This window comes from Eurosta solidaginis, chromosome 2 (assembly GCF_040869045.1).
Source record: "Eurosta solidaginis isolate ZX-2024a chromosome 2, ASM4086904v1, whole genome shotgun sequence".
Taxonomy (NCBI): Eukaryota; Metazoa; Arthropoda; class Insecta; order Diptera; family Tephritidae; genus Eurosta; species Eurosta solidaginis.
Window position 1 is genome coordinate 68,013,539 of NC_090320.1, and position 21,747 is coordinate 68,035,285.

The 21,747-nt window shown below is 38.3% G+C and overlaps 1 protein-coding gene across 10 annotated transcripts in view; it reads left to right on the forward strand.

The window, feature by feature from the left end:
- Window positions 1-12,050: 12,050 nt before the first annotated feature.
- The window catches only part of LOC137239864 (uncharacterized), a 54,403-nt gene continuing 44,706 nt past the window's right edge, over window positions 12,051-21,747 (forward strand). For 2 of the 10 annotated variants that reach the window (XM_067765611.1, XM_067765601.1), the window contains exons 1-2: window positions 12,057-12,514; window positions 17,268-17,910. In XM_067765611.1, coding sequence (XP_067621712.1) covers window positions 17,440-17,910 — 471 coding nt within the window. In that variant the 5' untranslated portion in view covers window positions 12,057-12,514; window positions 17,268-17,439. Of the gene's footprint in view, window positions 12,795-15,452; window positions 15,881-17,267; window positions 17,911-21,747 lie in introns of those variants that run through there. The other 8 variants (XM_067765607.1, XM_067765609.1, XM_067765602.1 and 5 more) reach the window with 8 other exon arrangements.

Below are 21,747 nucleotides of genomic sequence, written 5' to 3' on the forward strand. Positions count from 1 at the left end.
CGAAAAGGTAGTACCCATGGAAATGGTGATGCAATGTCACGAAGAACATGTAGTTTGGAATGCAACAGTGTCAAAGGCCGAGGCTAAAGAAAACATTATAGATGTCCGGCTAATGACTATAACATGTACAGATGAATGGGACAAGGAACAACTAAGAAAGTGTTAGCTAGAAGATACAGATTTGTCACATGTTATGCAAGGGCTCGAACGAAACGAAAGACCAAATAGAGAGGAGATGTCAGCATATGGTCCCATTGGGAAGTGATATTGAGCACAGTGGAACAGTTTAGAATTGATATCCGGTTGCTTGCATCGAGTATGGGAGAGTGAGGATAGTCAATGCAAGAAGAAACTGATAGTTGTTCCCAGAAAGAGGACTCCTGACGTGCTCAGCGAGTTGCATAATGGTCCAAGTGGAGGTCATCTTGGAATCACGAAGACGGTCGAGAAAATTAAGCAGAGATTCTATTGGGTTGGTTGCCGTCAGTCGATCACCGAATGGATTCCCAACTGCGAGGTTTGCAGCAGAGCGAAAGGGCCCAAAACACGAAGTCATGGCTAGCTGAAGCAATATATTTCAGGTGCACCATTTGAAAGGATCGCCATGGATGTCGCAGGTCCATTTCCTACTAGCAACTGCGGAAGCAAATATGTACTGGTAGTTGTGGATTATTTCTGCAAATGGCCAGAGGTATACCCAATCCCAAAACAAGAAGCAGAAACAGTAGCAGAAGTGTTTATAAACAATTGGCTTGCAAGGTATGGTGCACCAATAGAGTTACATTCTGACCAAGGCAGGGATTTCGAATCAGCTGTGTTCCAGGAAATCTGTAAATCATTGAGCTTTCGAAAAACACGGACAACTGCATTGCATCCTCAGTCCGATTGTATGGTGGAACGTTTCAATAGAACCTTGGAGGAGCATTTAAGGCAAGTAGTAGACAAGTACCATAAGGAGTGGGATACCCGCATACCATTATTCTTGATGGCTTACCGATCAGCAATGCATGAGACAACGGGCCAAATCCCTGCAAAAGTAGTTTTTGGCAATGACCTTCGACTGATTTGAAGTTTGGGATAGATGCCGATGCGGAGAGAAATATCAAGAAATCCACTGGAGTCTTGGAAGAAGAGCTGAGAGAGATACACGATCCTGTAAGAAAACGAGCAAAGAGTGACAAGATGAAAGCCCGATACGATAAAGCACTTAATTCGGAAGGTTTTCAGGAAGGAGATTTGGTGCTGTTATACAACCCACAACGAAAAAAAGGTTTGTCCCCGAAATTGCAGTGTAATTGGGAAGTTCCATACAAAGTTATAAAACGGATCAACGATGTAGTGTACCGCATACAAATCATTGGCAAACCACGAACCAAAATGAAAGTGGTTCATTTGGAAAGGCTGGCAGCGTTTAGATCGAGAGATTTGTCTGATCGGGATGATCAGACTTAGGTGGAGGGCAGTGTTACGAATATTAGCAACACACACGGCGGCCACCGTGGTGTGATGGTAGCGTGCTCCGCCTACCACACCGTATGCCCTGGGTTCACACCCCTGGCAAAGCAACATCAAAATTTTAGAAATAAGGTTTTTCAATTAGAAGAAAATTTTTTAAGCGGGGTCGCCCCTCGGCCGTGTTTGGCAAGCGCTACGGGTGTATTTCTGCCATGAAAAACTCTCGGTGAAAACTCATCTGCCTTGCAGATGCCGTTCGGAGTCAGCATAAAGCATGTAGGTCCCGTCCGGGGGAAAATCAAGAGGATCACGACGCAAGTTGGAAGAGAAGCTCCGCCTTAGATCTCTTCGGAGGTTATCGCGCCTTACATGTATGTATGTATGTAATGGGTACTACCATCTCTATGCCGATGCTAAGCAGTGACTGTATAAACATCCATAAATCAATCATGTATCTACATTAACGAATCAATCATAATGTCTACACATATGTACGTACATGCAGTGGAGAAGAGACGCACAGACACATGCAGATACCTTATCTGAGATGCTTCCAAAAGTATGCCATTGTAATTGTGGAAGTGTCGCTCACAAACACACGCGCATATGATAGCTATACACGTACATCTGTAGTTATAATTATAACAGATAACCAACTAGCAAATTATAGAAATGGAAGCGCCTAGAATATGCAACGAGGAAATTAAAGAGTATAAAAGGAAACCACGGTAGAGGAGCTGCAAGCAGTTTTGATTAAGACGCTATCTGGCGAGCAATAGCAGTATTATTTATTGTGAAGTACTTTAAGAAAGGCTGTTTTTCCATTATTCAATATTGGAGTTATTTATTCAACAGTTTAGTGATTCGAACGTTAGCAGAAGATTGCACTAAATACGTTACAATATGAAAAAAAGATTTTTGTCAACTGAGGTATTTAAAGAACTCAAAGAAGAAGAACTGTTAATGTAGTGATTGAAACATGAGTTATTAGCATAGATGTAGGCGACAATTTGTGAACTTTTATACCTGAATCCAAATCTTTTGTACCTAAAATGTTTTTATGAAAAGTTTTTGCATTGAATGCAGCTGTTATTTTTTTGTATGCTCAGTTTAACAGAGCTCACAGAGTATATTAACTTTGATTGGACAATGGTTGGTTGTACAGGTATAAAGGAATCGAGATCCGATCGAGGGGTCCGTCCGTCCGTCCTTTAACACGATAACTTGAGTACATTTTGAGGTATCTTGATAAAATTTGGTGTGTAGATTTCTGGGCACTCATCTCATATCGCTATTTAAAATGAATGATATCGGACTATAACCACGCCCACTTTTTCGATATCGAAAATTTCGAAAAATTCATTACCAAAGACCGATAAAGCGATGAAGCTTGGCAGATGAGTTGAACTTATGGCGCAGAATAGAAAATTAGTAAAATTTTGGACATTGGGCGTGGCCCGCCCACTTTTAAAAGAAGGTAATTTAGAAGTTTTGCAAGCAGTCGTTGAAGATATCATGATGAAATTTTGCAGGAAGGTTACTCCTTACTCCTGCTTAATAAAAATTAGCAAAATCGGAGAACGAACACGCCCACTTTAAAAAAAATTTTGTTTAAGTCAAATTTTAAAAGAAATTTAATACAAAAAAGTCAACATTCAACTCCAGTAATGATATGGTGCAACAAAATACAAAAAAAAAAGAAAATTTCAAAATGGGCGTGGCTCCGCCCTTTTTCATATAATTTGTCTAGGATAATTTTGAGGCCATAAGTCGAACAAAAATTTACCAATCCTTGTGAAATTTGGTAGGGTCTTAGGTTCTAGGACGATAACTGTTTTCTGTCAAAATGGGCGAAATTTGTTTGAAGCCACGCCCAGTTTTTATACACAGTCGACCGTCTGTTCTTCCGCTCGGCCATCAACACGATAACTAGAGCAAAATTCGACATATCTTTACTAAACTTAGTTCACGCACTTATCTGAACTCTCTTTGTATTGGTATAAAATTGGCCGAAATCCGACTATGACCACGCCCAGTTTTTCGATATCGAAAATTACGCAAAATGAAAAAAATGCCATAATTCTATGCCAAATACGAAAAAAGGGATGAAACATGGTAATTGGATTGGTTTATTGACGCAAAATATAACTTTAGAAAAAAAATTTGTAAAATGGGTGTGACACCTACCATATTAAGTAGAAGAAAATGAAAAAGTTCTGCAGGGCGAAATTAAAAGCCCTTGGAATCATGGCAGGAATACTGTTCGTGGTATTACATATATAAATAAATTAGCGGTACCCGAAAGATGATGTTCTGGGTCACCCTGGTCCACATTTTGGTCGATATCTCGAAAACGCCTTCACATATACAACTAAGAGCCACTCCCTTTTAAAACCCTTAATACCTTTCATTTGATACCCATATCGTACAAACACATTATAGAGCCACCTCTGGTCCACCTTTATGGCTATATCTCGAAAAGGCGTCCAACTATAGAACTAAGACCCACTCCCTTTCAAAATACTCATTAACACCTTGCATTTGATACCCATATCGTAAAAACAAATTCTAGAGTCACCCCTGGTCCACCTTTATGGCGATATCCCGAAATGGCGTCCACCTATAGAACTAAGGCCCACTCCCTATTAAAATACCCATTATCACCTTTCATTTGATACCCATACCGTACAAACAAATTCTAGAGTGACCTCTGGTCCACCTTTATGGCGATATCCCGAAATGGCGTCCACCTATAAAACTATGGCCCACTCCCTTTTAAAACAGTCTTTAATACCTTCCATTTGAAACCCATGTCATACAAACACATTCCAGGGTTACTCTAGGTTCATTTTGCTAAATGGTGATTTTCCCTTATTTTGTCTCCAAAGCACTCAGCTGAGTATGTTATGTTCGGTTACACCCGAACTTACCCTTCCTTACTTGTTTTTTTTTTTAATATTAATTTTATGTTCCTTACTGGTACTCAATAAAGAAATGTTTTTATATATGTACATAATTTTACGCTTCAATCGATACATTTCTTTTATTATTTTTACTGGAAAGTAGAAAGAAGAGCAGAATATAGCTCTAGTTTGATTCAAATTCACATCCGAAGACTTTTGGTATATTTTTGGATGAGTTGGTACATTTTTGGATGACTTGGTACATTTTTGGATGACTTGGTACATTTTTGGATTATTTGGTACATTTTTTGATGATTTGGTACATTTTTTTTCTCGTTTGGTACAAAATGAAAAAATCCATTTATCATCCCTGGCCTGCAGTAGAGCAAGGAGTGAATCAGCTTGCGCTTGTACTACAAGCTGTAGCATCTCATTCCAAAGCCTATGCTCAAATTTACTTTCAACAAGTAAGGAAGGCTAAGTTCGGGTGTAACCGAACATTACATACTCAGTTGAGAGCTGTGGAGACAAAGTAAGGGAAATCACCATGTTGTAAAAGGAACCTAGGGTAACCCTGGAATGTGTTTGTATGACTTGTGTATCAAATAGAAGGTATTAAAGAGTATTTTAAGAGGAAGTGGGCCATAGATCTATAGATGGACGCCATTTAGGGATATCGCCATAAAGGTGGACCAGGCCTGACTCGAGAATTCGTTTGTACGATATGGGTATCAAATGAAATGTGTTAATGATAATTTTAAAAGGGAGTGGGCCTTTGTTCTATGGGCGGACGCCTTTTCGGGATATCGCCATAAACGTGGACCAGGGGTGACTCTAGAATGCGTTTGTACTTTATGGGTATCAAATGAAATGTGCTAATGAGTATTTTAAAAGGGTGTGGACCTTAGTTCTATAGGTGGACGCCTTTTCGAGATATCGCCATAAAGGTGAACCAGGGGTGACTCTAGAATTTGTTTGTACGATATGGGTATCAAATGAAAGGTGTTAATGAGTATTTTAAAAGGGAGTGGGCCTAAGTTCTATAGGTGGACGTATTTCGGAATATCGTTATAAAAGTGGACCTGGGTTGACTCTAGAATGCGTTTGTACAATATGGGCGTCAAACGAAAAGTGTAATAAGTGTTTTAAAAGGGAGTGGGCCTTTGTTCTATGGGTGGACGCCTTTTCGGGATATCGCCATAAACGTGGACCAGGGGTGACTCTAGAATGCGTTTGTACAATATGGGTATCAAATGAAAGGTGTTAATGAGTATTTTAAAAGCGAGTGGGCCTTAGTTCTATAGATGGTTGCCCTTTCGAGATATCGCCATAAAGGTGGGCCAGGGGTGACTCTAGAATTTGTGTGTACGATATGGGTATCAAATGAAAGGTGTTAATGAGTATTTTAAAAGGGTGTGGGCCTTAGTTTTATAGGTGGACGCCTTTTCGAGATATAGCCATAAAGGTGGACCAGGGGTGACTCTAGAATTTGTTTATGCGATATGGGTATCAAATGAAAGGTGTTAATGAGTATATTAAAAGGGAGTGGGCCTTAGTTCTATAGGTGGATGCCTGTTCGAGATATCGCCATAAAGGTGGGCCAGGGGTGACTCTAGAATTTTTTTTACGATATGGGTATCAAATGAAAGGTGTTAATGAGTACTTTAAAAGGGAGTGGGCCTTAGTTCTATAGGTGGATGCCTTTTCGAGATATCGCCATAAAGGTGGGCCAGGGTGACTCTAGAATTTTTTTTACGATATGGGTATCAAATGAAAGGTGTTAATGAGTATTTTAAAAAGGCGTGGGCCTTAGTTCTATAGGTGGACGCCTTTTCGAGATATCGACATGAAGGTTGACCAGGGGTGACTCTAGAATTTGTTTGTACGATATGGGTATCAAATGAAAGGTGGTAATGAGTATTTTAAAAGGGCGTGGGCCTTAGTTCTATAGGTGGACGCCGTTTCGAGATATCGTCATAAAGGTGGGCCAGGGGTGACTCTAGAATTTTTTTGTACGATATGGGTATCAAATGAAAGGTGTTAATGAGTATTTTAAAAGGGCGTGGGCCTTAGTTCTATAGGTGGACGCCGTTTCGAGATATCGACATAAAGGGGGAACAGGGGTGACTCTAGAATTTGTTTGTACGATATGGGTATCAAATGAAAGGTGGTAATGAGTATTTTAAAAGGGCTTGGGCCTTAGTTCTATAGGTGGACGCCTTTTCGAGATATCGACATAGAGGTGGACCAGGGGTGACTCTAGAATTTGTTTATACGATATGGGTATCAAATGAAAGGTGTTAAAGAGTATTTTAAAAGGGAGTGGGCCTTAGTTCTATAGGTGGATGCCTTTTCGAGATATCGTCATAAAGGTGGGCCAGGGGTGACTCTAGAATTTTTTTGTACGATATGGGTATCAAATGAAAGGTGTTAATGAGTATTTTAAAAGGACGTGGGCCTTAGTTCTATAGGTGGACGCCGTTTCGAGATATAGACATAAAGGGGGAACAGGGGTGACTCTAGAATTTGTTTGTACGATATGGGTATCAAATGAAAGGTGTTAATGAGTATTTTAAAAAGGAGTGGGCCTTAGTTCTAAATGTGGACGCCTTTCGAGATATCTCCATAAACGTGGACCAGGGGTGACTCTAGAATGTGTTTGTACGATATGGGTATCAAATTAAAGGTATTAATGAGGGTTTTAAAAGGGAGTGGCCCTTAGTTGTATATGTGAAGGCGTTTTCGAGATATCTACCAAAATGTGGACCAGGGTGATCCAGAACATCATCTGTCGGGTACCGCTAATTTATTTATATATGTAATACCACGTACAGTATTCCTTCCAAGATTCCAGGGGTTTTTGATTTCGCTCTGCAAAACTATTTCATTTTCTTCTACTTAATATAGTAGTTGTCACACCCATTTTACCAAGTTTTTTTCTAAAGTTATATTTTGCGTCAATAGACCAATACAATTACCATGTTTCATTCCTTTTTTCATATTTGGTATATAATTATGGCATTTTTTTCATTTTTCGTAATTTTCGATATCGAAAAAGTGGGCGTGGTCATAGTCGGATTTCGGCCATTTTTTACACCAATACAAAGTGAGTTCAGATAAGTACGTGAACTGAGTTTAGTAAAGATATATCGATTTTTGCTCAAGTTATCGTGTTAACGGCCTAGCGGAAGGACAGACGGTCGACTGTGTATAAAAACTGGCCGTGGCTTCAACCGATTTCACCTTTTTTCACAGAAAACAGTTATCGTCCTAGGAGCTAAGCCTCTACCAAATTTCACAAGGATTGGTTAATTTTTGTTCGACTTATGGCATTAATAGCATCCTAGACAAATTAAATGAAAAAGGGCGGAGCCACGCCCATTGCGAAATTTTCTTTTATTTTTGTATTTTGTTGCACCATATCATTACTGGAGTTGAATGTTGGCATAATTTACTTATATGCTGTAAAGATATTAACTTTTCTTTTAAAATTTGAATTAAAAAAAAAAAATTGTTTAAAAGTGGGCGTGGTCGTTCTCCGATTTTGCTAATTTTTATTTAGCAGACATAGAGTAATTAGAGTAACGTTCCTGCCAAATTTCATCATGATATCTTCAACGACTGCCAAATTACAGCTTGCAAAATTCTAAATTACCTTCATTTAAAAGTGGGCAGTGCCACGCCCATTGTCCAAAATTTTACTATTTTTCTATTCTGCGTCATAAGCTCAACTCACCTACCAAGTTTCATCGCTTAATGCGTATTTGGTAATGAATTATCGCACTTTTTCGATTTTTCGAAATTTTCGATATCGAAAAAGTGGGCGTGGTTATTGTCCGATATCGTTCATTTTAAATAGCGATCTGAGATGAATTCCCAGGAATCTACGCACCAAATTTCATCAAGACACCTCAAAATTTACTCAAGTTATCGTGTTAACGGACAGACGGACGGACGGACGGACATGGCTCAATCGAATTTTTTTTCGATACTGATGATTTTGATATATGGAAGTCTATCTCGATTCCTTTATACCTGTACAACCAACCGTTATGCAATCAAAGTTAATATACTCTGTGAGCTCTGCTCAACTGAGTATAAAAAGTTGCCTTTGTATTCGAAGTCTCGTGGATTAGATGGCGTGCCCAACATAGTACTTAAATTGGACTTTACTACTGGAACGCCTGTACTTGCAAAATTGTTCAATGCCTGTTTAACTGCGAACACTCGCTGGAAGCGCAAGTTATAAGTTTTATTACCAAAGCCAAGTAAAAGACCAGCTAATAAATCTAGTTGCAGGCTGATTTGTTTTCTTTTGCCCATTTTCCGACAGGGTGGATAATTGCTGTATATTGGAAAGATTTTCCACCACGGTCGACTCCGCCGGTGAAGTTCTCGACCCAGTCGCCTTAAAAAAAAATCGAAGTGGTGTGCAGGTATATTTGATAACCAATTCGGTCACATGAAAGGAACATTCAACATTAACGCTGTGAACATGGCTGAAATAGCAGCTCAGTACAACATAAATGGAAACCGGTGGCAAGATGTGGCTTAATGAAATATTTAGTCAAGTTTCCTACATTAAAGCCTTAATTGCACTCAATCTTCAATACAAAATACAAATTCTTAATTATATAAATATTCCTTTATTGAATGCCTAATCGTGTGAAAAATCCAGAAGGCTTTGCTTGGTGCTTCGACTTTTATTGTCAATGTTACAAATAACAGTCAAAAATAAAGTACTTTCAATAATTTACGAAAATTATAAAAACGCTGTATTTGTTGCATTTGCTGTATTTTTCGAAATTAGGCACATACTTGGTTAGGTGCAACATCTGTTGATAGATTTGCGTCCATTTTATTTTGATTGTATTTATAGTTAAGAAGGAAACGGCTGCTTTCCATTTTAACTAATTTGACTACTGACAGATGTTCGCTTAATGAAGCAAAAGATCCTGCATGAAAAGGGAAACGGTATTATGGCATTAAAAGTATTTTTGAAAGAGTAACAAAGAAAGAGTGGGTCACGCCCATTTTCGAAATTTGTTTAAGTTTTGTTCTTAACTCAATCATACCACTACTGAGGTAGTATATCTGTCAAATGTAGTTAAATACCGTAGAGTTATTGCAAACTTTGCTAAGGTTAGCCCTTCAGGAAAAGTGAGCGTGGTCTTTAACCGATTTAGATTATCTTCACTCAGTCTATATTATTTGGTAAGGATAGAGTCTGTGCCAAGTTTCAATGTAATATCTTTAACGACTTTTTATGTACGGCTTGTTAAACTTCCGAATTTTCTTCTTCTAAGTGTGGGTGGGGCCACGCCCATATTCCAAAAATTTTTGGAACTTAGGTTTTTTGCCCTATTCTGGGTCCTGATAAGCGTGTATGGAATTTGGTGAAGATATCTTAATATTTGCTCAAGTTATCATATTAACGCACGGACAGACGGACATACGGACGGACGGCTTAACCAAATTTTTTTCTAAATTAATGGCTTTGATATATGGAAGTCTAAATCTGTCTCGATTCCTTTATACCTGTACCAATCAAAGTTGTAATACCCTGGGTACAAATACAGCTGGTTATAAGAATCAGCATCTCTAAATTTTCTTCATAACTACCGATTATTGACGAGAAAAACTTATATGGAAGATCTAGTTATTTAATTACCGATGAAGATAGTCTCGTTGTATGAAAACTAGGTCATAGTTGAAAAAAAATACCCCCAAATACCCCCCCCCCCCCCCCCCCCCCCCACCCAAATACCCTCAGTTTGTCAGTTAAACCTAGCTTAAATATATTCTGTAGTTTTTCAGTCTACTTTAACTGAAGTTTAAGTTCTAAAGTTCTAGACTTTAAGCTATCAGTTATTTGCGTTCGTTCGAAATTGCGGCGAATATACCCAACAACCATTTGGGCTTGATAACTAGGCATACTCCTAAAATCTCAAGAGTTGTTTCGAAACAGTGGTTCACCTCGAGAATCATATCGTACTCAGCAAAAAAGGGATTTTTTTATAAAGCAAAAAATGCTGTTACTGAAGTTGAAAAAATTTCATTAACAACTTTTGGTTCTCTAACTGGACTCAAATGTAAAATTCCATACTGCAGTATTTTCACGAAAATAAAATAAAATATATATAATTTTTTTGGATTAACTACGCTTCATTACTTCTATCAACCAGGTGTTTATTTCTCACAATAAACAGCTTTTGGTTTTGGTGGTGTTGTGGTGGAGATGTTTTTTCAACTTCAACTCAATTCGATAACCAATGTAGGACTGGAGAAATGTGTTGAATATTCATTTGAGAACTGTACATTTCTCAAAATCTCTCTAAAGTTGGATAATAATTGGAAAATATTAATGACGTTGGAGATCAACTCGAAAACTCTTAATTTTACAAAATTTCTCAAAGGTTGGTAGTAATTGGAGAATGAAGTTGGATATCAACTCGAGAACTATCTGATTTAAAAATAATTAAATAATGATGTTGGATATCACTTCCGGAACTAGATATATATTTCGCTGGAGAATTATTTTTTCCATGTTTGTTGGGTAAACAAAAACCAGCTGTTGCCGTATCTATAAATTATCTAGATAATAAAAAAACGAATGTTGCCGCACAAAAAGATAACTTCAAAGGCGGCCTTAAACTGTCACTGAAAAACTGCTCAGTAGTTTAACTGGAGTTTAATTTTGACTAGAGTTTAAGCAAACTTAGTTTAAGCTTAGCCTAACCAACTAATGAAAACCGAGCCTAAGTTGTCAAGCTTTATTCGCTCACTTCAATACGCAATTATTTCATATCGATTACCTAGTCATAGAAACCATATCAACCAGCCCCAATTGCAAACTCCTTTGCCTTATTTTCTAAACTCAGTTGACCCAATTTCCGTTTTCAAAAAAAAAAAAAAATCATTTATGACTGTAAGAGTGCCACAAATGCGTATAAAAGAAATGCAGAATTGTGACAAACAATCGTTCAATGACCGATACCTGAATATATCTATGCATGTGTGCCCCGAAAAAAAAACAAAAAAACTCACGCATACTAATAAATTATGACTTTTTTGTAGAATGCAAGCAGGTAAACATTCATTCGTTCAACAGTTATAAAAGTGTTTTTTCGGCATTTATTTTGTGAGTTTTTAACGATGTACGAATGAGCGAGTTTTGATCGTGTGGAGCGTAACGCCAATTATAGAGCAAGTAAGCGATCGGCTTAACGGGCAGTAGGTAAGCGTTATGAGCGGTACTGAGTTCATATATTAGCTACTCAGAAACAAAAATAAGTTAACTTTTTCATATAGATGGTGAAACGTGCAAGCAGGGCGGACTTTTTATGTAGCATGACAATAACAACAAAAACAAAAAAGGTTGATTATAGAGTGTTTAGTCATAGGCATAACCAACAAAGTAGCGGTACAATGTGTTATGAAGAAAAGATGTGCTGGGATTAAGGGCGGGTGTGTCACATGTAGATATGAATGAGAGTGTTAAACATCGAGAACGCTTGTGAGAAAATTTAAGTTTATTACGAGTCGCAGAGAATTTTTTAATTTTCAAACTTACGACCGTAGGTAGACAGTCGAGCTTACGAATATGTAAATATTTTGTATGTTTTATTTCGACTGATTTGTTGTGTTGGGTGTGCCACTTTTCAGCCACTTTAGTAGCGCTCAGTTGTGTTTCACCATTGTTGGCTTAAACGCGTAAAAATTTAAAGTCAAGAGCGTGTCTAGCGTAAATTGCCGTTGCTCAAACGCGGCTTAAATTGTTTCCTTACAAAAATTTTTCATTCTCTTATTGACTTTGTCTTCGCTATTATCTTTTGTTCATATTTCATACGTATTTTTCATACTTCCACATATTCGCGTATGACGTGACTCATGCAAAAATGCCTTTAAGCCAACAGGCAGGCTTATGCAATCAAGCTTTAAATTTTAAGTATAGAAATTTTTAAAATATTTTCATAATTGAAAAAATTAATTAATTAAATTCAGAGTGCCAACGTGGAAGTGAAAACCATGTGTAGTCGTGAAGTTATAAAGTGTGGTAAATTGATATATCAAAAGTATATACACTCGGATTTACGTATCTACATATTCTTGTAGAATGTGAACAAAATGTCAATGTGAATGTATGGAAAGTGACGGTATGCAAATAAAGTTTGACAAATCAGTTAGAAGCGCTACAGTGATTTGAAATTATAACTATTAAGATAAAAAAATTAATTAAATAAATACACTAGGGTGCGCTCTTTTTTGCAAATTTGTCGTACAAAGCAAGTCGACCGCCTAGAAATGTTTTTCGTGGTCTAAAATTAAAAATTTGCCACGAATGCCCTAACACAATTTGGTGCAATGTTTTACAAGCAGAACAAGCAGAACTTTTCTGCCACAAATATAAAACCGTATTTTAATAAGTTCTTACGTGTAATAACAATCACTGATATTAAGTTTTTATCAAATAAAAGTTGTAAGAGAAAAGTGGTTAAAGTTTAAATTTGAGCAGGAAGCAGAAATCCTTTAGGCTAGGTTAGGTTAAGAGCGCGTGCGTAGGTATTATCCACACTTCCACTCAGAGACATTTTTGTCCATTGTGAGTGCCCTCAGTAAGTGCTGGGTGGCGGCACATTCGTTTAACCTCATTACCTTCTGGTGGTGCTCAACGAACCACTTGCTTTCCCTGATGAAGCCAAGTAGAAGCGAGACGTTCACCTTCTAACCTCTGCCAGGCTATCGAAGAACCGTGCGCCCAGAAATCGGAGCCTTCCTCTTTGAAACCCCGGACATCGGCAGAGAAAGTGGTAGATCTATTATGCAGAGGGAGCTTGTTGGTATTCGCCACGGTCGGAGCATTGGTGCGATAGCACAATGACTCCCGGAAGTACCCTCACCACGGATTTGTTCAGTTTTAGAAGGAAGCTGGTGCCTTTCCTATCCAAGCATGTTCATTAGGACCTTGACACTTCGCAGTCAACCCTGTTGATCCATAGCAAGTCTGCAGTCCACTTCTCATATTCTTCGATTCTCCACAAGAAATAACCCAGCGGTGGTCGGACAGAGCTGCCCACTTCGCTTTTATTCAAATCGGAATCTTTCCTAGCCATTTCATCTGCGAGTTCTTTCCCTGCAGCACCGTTGTGCCCAGGAATCCAACAAAGGGAGATATTGAGATGCCTTATAGAAGCCAGCCAGGCTCGACAACTCCGCACGATATCCGATTTTATCATGTTGGACTCTAATGCCCTTAAGGCGGCTTGGCTGTCAACAAAGATCGTTACGTCTTTGTCGGAGCTGGTCAGCCTATGGCATAGGCCTCGGCCTGGAATATACTGCCTGCGTCAGGAAGCCGGAATGATTGGCTTAACTGTAAATGTGTTGGGTACATCCTAGCTCCAGTTATTGTTTTCATTTTCGAGCCGTCGGTGTAGTTTTTAATGCACCTGCCATGAGTAGGCCCTCTTCCCATGCCTTCCTTGAAACCGCTGTGATGTGGTCAGTTTTGGATGATAGGACAGTTATTATTCCGTTTAATTGTCCCTTCGTTATGTCGTCTGGAATCGTCGCGTGTCCGTTCGTAGCTGCTTTCCACATGATGGATTACCTTAGTGGCAGAGCTCTTCTTGCGGCTAATCCCTGCACGAAGACTTGTAGAGGCGTCAAGTAAAAGATTACATTTAGCGCTTCCTGAGGTGCGCTACTCACGGCACCTGACATTCCCAGGCATGCCAGCTTTGGTACCTTCCCGACCCTTTTACTAAAGCTTGAGTTAAGTTCCTCAATGTTCTTTTCAATAATCTCCGAATATATAACGACGACACCTTGATCTTAAAACTGCCAACTGTAACTGAATGAACACCTAAAATAAATTGTTCTACTTCAGCTTAAACGTATCAGCTAGTATAGAGATTCTAAATATTCTATTTTGGACCACACGGGTAGAAAATTGCTTGATCTAGTTGGTGATTTGGATGGCGAAATTCTATATGGCAGAGGTTCGGGATATACCCTGGAAAATTTTAAATTTTTCAGAGCATCAGGCAGTTCAGTGACTGACTACGCGATCTATTCGTTCGAGTTCCTACCTTGTATAAAGCGTAAAGTAAAGCTTTCCCTGATCACACGATTCTGGTCTTGAAGTTTGTTAGCCAGGGTACTGCGGTGCTGCATACATAAAATAGCCTTCAGCCTAGGCTAATCTGGAAAGCAAAATACTAGCAAACTTATTGTGATCGGCTTAGTACTGTTTTTAACTATAACTATAAAAGCAGTGGCGGCCACCGTGGTGTGATGGTAGCGTGCTCCGCCTACCACACCGTATGCCCGGGTTCCACCCCGTGCAAACCAACATCAAAATTTTTAGAAATAAGGTTTTTCAATTAGAAGAAAATTTTTCTAAGCGGGGTCGCCCCTCGGCAGTGTTTGGCAAGCGCTCCGAGTGTATTTCTGCCATGAAAAGCTCTCAGTGAAAACTCATCTGCCTTGCAGATGCCGTTCGGAGTCGGCATAAAACATGTAGGTCCCGTCAGGCCAATTTGTAGGGAAAAATCAAGAGGAGCACGACGCAAATTGGAAGAGAAGCTCGGCCTTAGATCTCTTTCGAGGTTATCGCGCCTTACATTTATTTTTTTATTTATAAAAGCGAAAACATTCTTAATGCTCCCATTTGTGATAAAATATCATTGTAGACCCAAGAAACCGTTTTTTCCAAGCTAAGAGCGCTTGGTTTGACTTTCAGTATCAGAACGCACGTTAAAAAATGCTAAAATATCTTAATCTCTTGTGGAATTTCACTACTGACGAACTAAGAATTAAATAAGTCGCTTGTCGTACAAATTATCTAAAGCTTTTCAACGCAAAAAGATTGGAAAATTGAAATAATAATGTTCACTAGTACTAGTAACTGGTGGGGACTTGCTAATTCGTTAAAAAAAAATCATCTACCTATAGCATGAACTTTTACGGAGAATGTTTTCATGGTACAAATACCCTTGGAGTGTTTGCCAAACCACTGCCGTTTGACAGGCTGCATAGAACACATTTTTTCAAATTGAAAAAAACTTGTTTCTAAATTTTCAAGGCTGCAAAGCCTTGAACCCAGAACGATTTTTGTTGAATAGATTCTAAAGTGTTTTAAAACAAAATTACAGTGTACTAAATAATTTTGCTTCGATTACAATCAATGGTACATACATGAAAGGCGGAGAGGATATTTAAAATCAAATATCTAAAATACGTCAATTCATATAATGGGAATTCGAGAATAGATAACAAATAGAAAAACAAAACAATTGGCAAAATAGCGAGAACTCCAAACATGTACAGTATTGTTTACATAAAAGCAGCATTTCAATTTAATTGAAAAAAGATGAACAATTTTGGAAATTGAAAGTATAAATTTAGATTATGGTCATTATTTCAAGTTACTGGTTTGATATTAAGAAACATGGCCAACGTTTCTGATGTCTGCGGGACTTCTGTACTGTATGGAATCAACCAGCTTCTCACAACTTCCGGTGGGTATAGTATACCAGGGCTGCCATATTTTTCACCAAATTTCTTCGCCTCTATAGCTCCTAACAACTCGCATCGCTTTCTTGACAATTCTTAAAAGATTTTCCATCGAATTCACGTCTTTTTATTAAGGTGACTATTTCATAACCTGACTTTCCGCCTTGTTGTTCCACATTATCCTGTTGATACATCCATTCGAGCTGCATGTTTTTGTTTCAGCGTAGATTTCCCCTTAAAGGATATCTATATAAAGAAATCGATCCATGGCTCCTGAAACTATGTAAATTTAGCACGTAAAATGGTGCGAGAAACAGACCCAGATCATGATACAAGAACCACCATATTTCACGATACTTACAATGTACTTACGGATGTATTCTGTATTTATCGGTTTCTAACGAATTTTGGGCACCTCTAGAACCGAAAAATAACATTTTGTCTTCGTTGCACCACAGAATGTTGCGCCAATTCGTTATCGGCCAATAACAGCACCATCATGCGCTGTGGCAACTCCATCCTTTTATATTATTGATGGTGATTGAGGTATATTCTGAGGGCTTCTACTATTCAATTCTCTTTCTAATAATTTTCTCATAGCTACAGTGCTCAGATTAAGAGATGGCGAGAGGTGGACATGTTCGACCAAACGGGAAAGGTCTGGGTCCAAGCGAGCGGCTGTAAAGTGTCGAAGATTATGTTTAGGTCTTAAAACCTTAGACTAACCAAGTTGCTTCTATCATTCAAAAGAGAGGAATGTAGACTCATGACGGATAATCTGACTGGACACTGCCTTCTAGCGTCGCATGCCTTTAAATTAGGCTTGGTCAATGATAGCAGATGTAGGGCGTGCTGGTTGGACGAGGAAACGATGGAGCACGTATTGCCACGTTAAGACTCCAGCTATTGAGAGTGATGCAGCTGTCAGATCTAAAAGCAGCAAGTGCCATAATTCTTAGAAAGCTTCTAGCATTTGCCAAGAGAACGGAGTCATTTTATAACACAGGTTCTGGTTTTTGATTGGGTTTTCTGCTTGGTCGTTAAACAAACTTCTGGTAATACTACGGACTCATTCAGTCTATGTGAGGTCCTCATGGAGCGGTCAGTTCAATCTAACCTAACCTACAGTACTCAGACCAACCTATTGTTTATATTACTTGGGGATCATTCTTGGGTTTGAGGTCAATTCGAAGGGTTTTTGCTCCTTTATACTCCTTGGTTTTCGACTTCTTTTATATACTATTCTTTGAACCGTCCATTTAGATTGAATGTAAAGTTTTTTATCGCATGCGCACAAATAATCATCTGCGTAGAAGAATTCAAAGTTAGGACTGCTGCTATTTTTGTGAACATAGCTGTATATTTGTATTAACCATTTCATACACGCTGAAGCTATTATAAAAACTTTTACTGTGAACTACGAACCAAGGAATATCGAACTTGTGAGTAAACAACTAAAGCAGAAATTAAAAACGAATAAAAGTGAAAACAAATACGAAAATATAGCAACACAATCACATATATTCGTATGTACATACATATGTTAGTGTTCTGAACTACAGTCATGGGTGATAACGGTGAACAAAAGCATGCGCAACAGGCGTATACACATCCCACCTCTGTCTCACATCCTCTACAGGATGTAGCATTGGATGTGACAGACGATGCTGCAGCTGCCAAACAAAATTGGGTTAAATTCGATGACGAAGAGGCAGAAAATAAAAATACATATGCCAACGATAGTAATGGTGAAGGTAATGCGGCCATAGGGATAAACCCTACAGCGAATAGTGGAAGAGACGACTTGGTAACAGAACCAGTGTCAACATTGATAGAGACACCAGCACCGGCAAACCGGTTATCCCCTTCAACGTTGCTGCCAGCACCACCCAGTCGAAAACAAACATCTGCTGCGACTGCAACAATACCCATAACAACAACCGCAGCAATAGCGCGTCCACGTTCACCATTCAACGGTGCAGAGAGTGGGAGCGGTACCGAAACGATCGTGGCAGTAGCACCTGCACCTGCTCAGGTGAGTTATTGCAATTTAAAAGCTATGAGTATTTTTTGTTTTGTTGGTTTCTTCTAAATTGAGCACGTTCAACGTTATCTGTGAGTTGCATATAATACAACAAAAATCTCCCGGGAGAAATTTTGGAAAAACTCAGCATGTATGATCTCTCATGTTTTATAGATTATGAAACGAGCAACTTGGAGAGCACGCATTATATATTAACTACTTTAATCTCCGCCGTCGTTCGTATGGCTTTTATGCATTTTGCTTATCTCATTTATTGTTAAATCTCATGTTACCTTTTTGGTCGGTAGTCACAACGCTATTTTATTTATTTATTTAAATATGCCTTGCTTTGCAGTCGTTGGATGAAAAGCACATACAAAATTTCGCGCCTGAGAAAATATTTGTTTTTTATGAAGTAATTCAGCCTTATTGTAAACTTCATGTGAATAAATCACTCCCATGATTTTTTTATTTCCCATGAACAAAAAATTCGTATCGTTAATTTCATGTGAATCAATCCTTATATTCGAATTTCGAATATGCTATTGTGAACATCACTCATGTTTTGTTTACAAATTTTTTCAGAAAAAATTGCTGTTGTGTAGTCAAACATTTTTATTTTTGCGTTAAATATTAAAATTGTAATGATTAGTGCTTACTTGCGCCTTTGTTTAATTGAAGAAGAAACTAATAATACCAGTCAGCAATTGGCTGAACGAGTGTCCAGGAGGATATTACGCGACAAGTGTAATCCCCTTGAACTACCCAATGTAAGGTAAACATGCAAATAATTATACTCGTAACCCAAATAAATAATCGCGTTTTAACTATTCATACATAGCTTTCACCAATTGTATAGAATAAATAAGCCGGCGTTCAAATATTTGTTGGATGTATTGCACAGTGGTCTGCCAGTGGCACGTAAACGTTTTGCAATAGACACAGTCGTAAAGCTTTCAGCTGCTCTAAGATTTTTTGGTGAAGGAGCATACCAAAAAGGAGTAGGGAGGCAAGTGGATGTTGGCTTATCGCAGTCAAGTTTTATCCACGTCTTGTCTGAAGTATTAAATGCTTTTGAGGAGTGCTTTTGCAATCAGTGGATAAAATGGCCTACTAAAGACGAAATGCGTGAAATTGCTTTGGATTTTCATCAACAATTTAATATCCCAGGCATTATTGGCTGCATAGATGGCACACACGTTAGAATTATAGGCCCTAGCAATAATCAACACTTATATTATAACAGAAAGGGTTACTATAGTATGAATGTTTTGCTGGTAGATTGATAAAATTTGTGTATGCTTTTACGCATGTTAATAATTTTATCTGCAGGTATGTGATAACAAAATGGCAATAAGATACGCCGATGCTACACACGCTGGAGCCTGCCATGACTCATTAATTTGGAATACAAGTGAATTAAGGTTTCAATGGAGCAGGATTACTTGCTAGGCACTAGAAATGTTTGGCTGCTAGGTAAAATTTTAATGAAATCTGTAAGTCCCAAAATCAAATTTTGTTCATAGGCGACGCTGGATATCCACTGGAGCCTTGGTTGCTAACACCCCACAGATCAGCGGAAGAAGGCTCCACAGAAAGAAAATTTAACGAGGTTCATGCACGTGGACGTAACATTGTGGAAAGGACCAATGGCGTCTTAAAAAATAGATGGAGGTGTGTACTAGGAGCCAGAGAGCTACATTATTCGCCTAAAAAAGTAGCTCAAATTGCTAATGTCTGTTGCGCGTTGCACAATATATGCTTAAAGTATCGGTGCGATGACACACCATTTATTTCAAATAGAGCTTCTCAACCGAATATTTCTGAACACGTGCAGTTTGAAGAATCTGAATCGCATTCATCATATCTCAATGAGGCTAAGCGTATTAGAGCAAATATAGGCAATTGCCATATGTAAATTTATAACAAAATGTTTTTATAACTGAATGACACTCTTCAAAGAAATGTCTGATTTGTATTAGATCAAAAGCGGCTTTATTGTTAATCTTGCTTTACCAATTTGAAAAAATAAAGTACAAAAAATTCATTTTTTTTACAAAAACGTTCGAAGCATTCTAATTAATGCCTAAGCTTTTCTTTGCAGCTAGTATTTTCAAATTTTGAACCTAGATTTGGCTGTTTATAAGTATGAGTTTACGGTCAACTTCAATTTTTCTGAGCCGTTCAATTTCCGAATTATGGCGTTTTGTTTCCTTTAGTAAACTGTTTTGAATAATTTGAAAGTTTTCGAGGCCTTGGTTTAATTCCTTTAAGTGGCCTTCTATTTCAGTATAGTGATGACTCTGTATTTCCAAGCCCTTTCTGACGTTGTCGTTCATTTCTTTTTGAACATACAGTTCAATGTTTAATAGCTCCGAAGGGTTAATTTTTTTGCGAGTTTGCTGGCTGGTTTTTTGTGCAGGCAAAGCACTTTCCTTTTGCATGTCAAAGGCAGTTTCGGTGCTATTTTCGTCCCAGCTATTGTCCATGCAACTAAGTTCCACTTCAGAGTCCTCACTAGAGCTATTGTCTTCATCACTACTGTTATTTTCACGTTGCTTACCAGATGATTTCGTTGCATTCAAACCAAAAGGCTTGCCATCTTCGACACCTTCCGCAGCTGCTACTGACACAGTTATATCCAAAATTGACTGTTCTAATATAGAGAAAACATGTTGCTTGCAAGGTCACCCACCGGTCCTTTTCCTATTTTTGGTATTTTCGACAGCCTTGTTTCGTACTTATCGTTTTTGATCAATCCAAACCTGTAAGCAATGGCTATATAAATTATGGCACATTCCATAGCCACATTGCATTGATAGTCACCTTTTTCCATTCGGAGATTGATTTTGATGGTGGGCCCATGCTATTGAGGGAATTGTTCAATTTCTTCCAAAAAGCCAGCACTTTATCTTTATTTTTTTTTGGAAGCCCTTTCCTATTTCAGGATTTTCGGCCATAGTGCTTACCAAGAAAGTCAACTGAGTTTTGTTCATAGACCTAATGTGATATAAAATAATTCTTAACTAAGTTTAATAAGCAATAAACAATCCTTACATTTTATCGAGTGTTGTTCCCCACTTTCAGTTTTGCGAACAAATTCTATACATTCACGTGGAAAAAAATTTGTTGACAGTTGGGGTAATTTTTCGAAAATGGGAAATTTTTCACATGTGAAGTTCACAATGAGAACAGAACAAATGTGGGAATTTTTCCATTGGGAATTGCATTCACGCGAAGTTTACAATAAGGCTGATTATCTTACTGATGAGACTCACATACTTAAAAGTCCGGAAGCCTGCTGTTCAACCAAGCTGCAAGATCACTGTACTGTTTTTGAGGTGGAAGTAACAGCAATTGAATAATAGTAATCTGCAGCCCAAATCGGGAGAAGCATACATTTATATTTAATCACAGGGCATATGGGAATAGATGGCATCCTTCGAAGCTTGCTCCGTAGACGTCCCGGGCGAGATTAAGCGATGGAAAGAGTTGCACATCATTGCAAAAACTTAAAGGCATGGACCCAATATGGGGGCTGTAAAGTCTCGAAGATCATGTGTAGGTCTTACAACCTTAGATTAACAAAGTTAATGTTATCATTAAAAAGCAGATGCCGGAAGTGCGGGTGGGAGTAGGAAATAACCTTAATCTAAGAGTAGGAGAGCTTCTAGTATTTACCAAAAGTATGGAGTTATTTCATAACATAGGTCCTGGTTTTTGATAGGGGTTTTCAGTTTAGTCGTTAAACCAATTTCTGGCTAGTTCAACTTGGCCTAACCCAACCGCTAGCCACCGCAGTAATGTTCATTGAGGCTATTTCCCCGGTAATAGGAAATTCTGGTTATT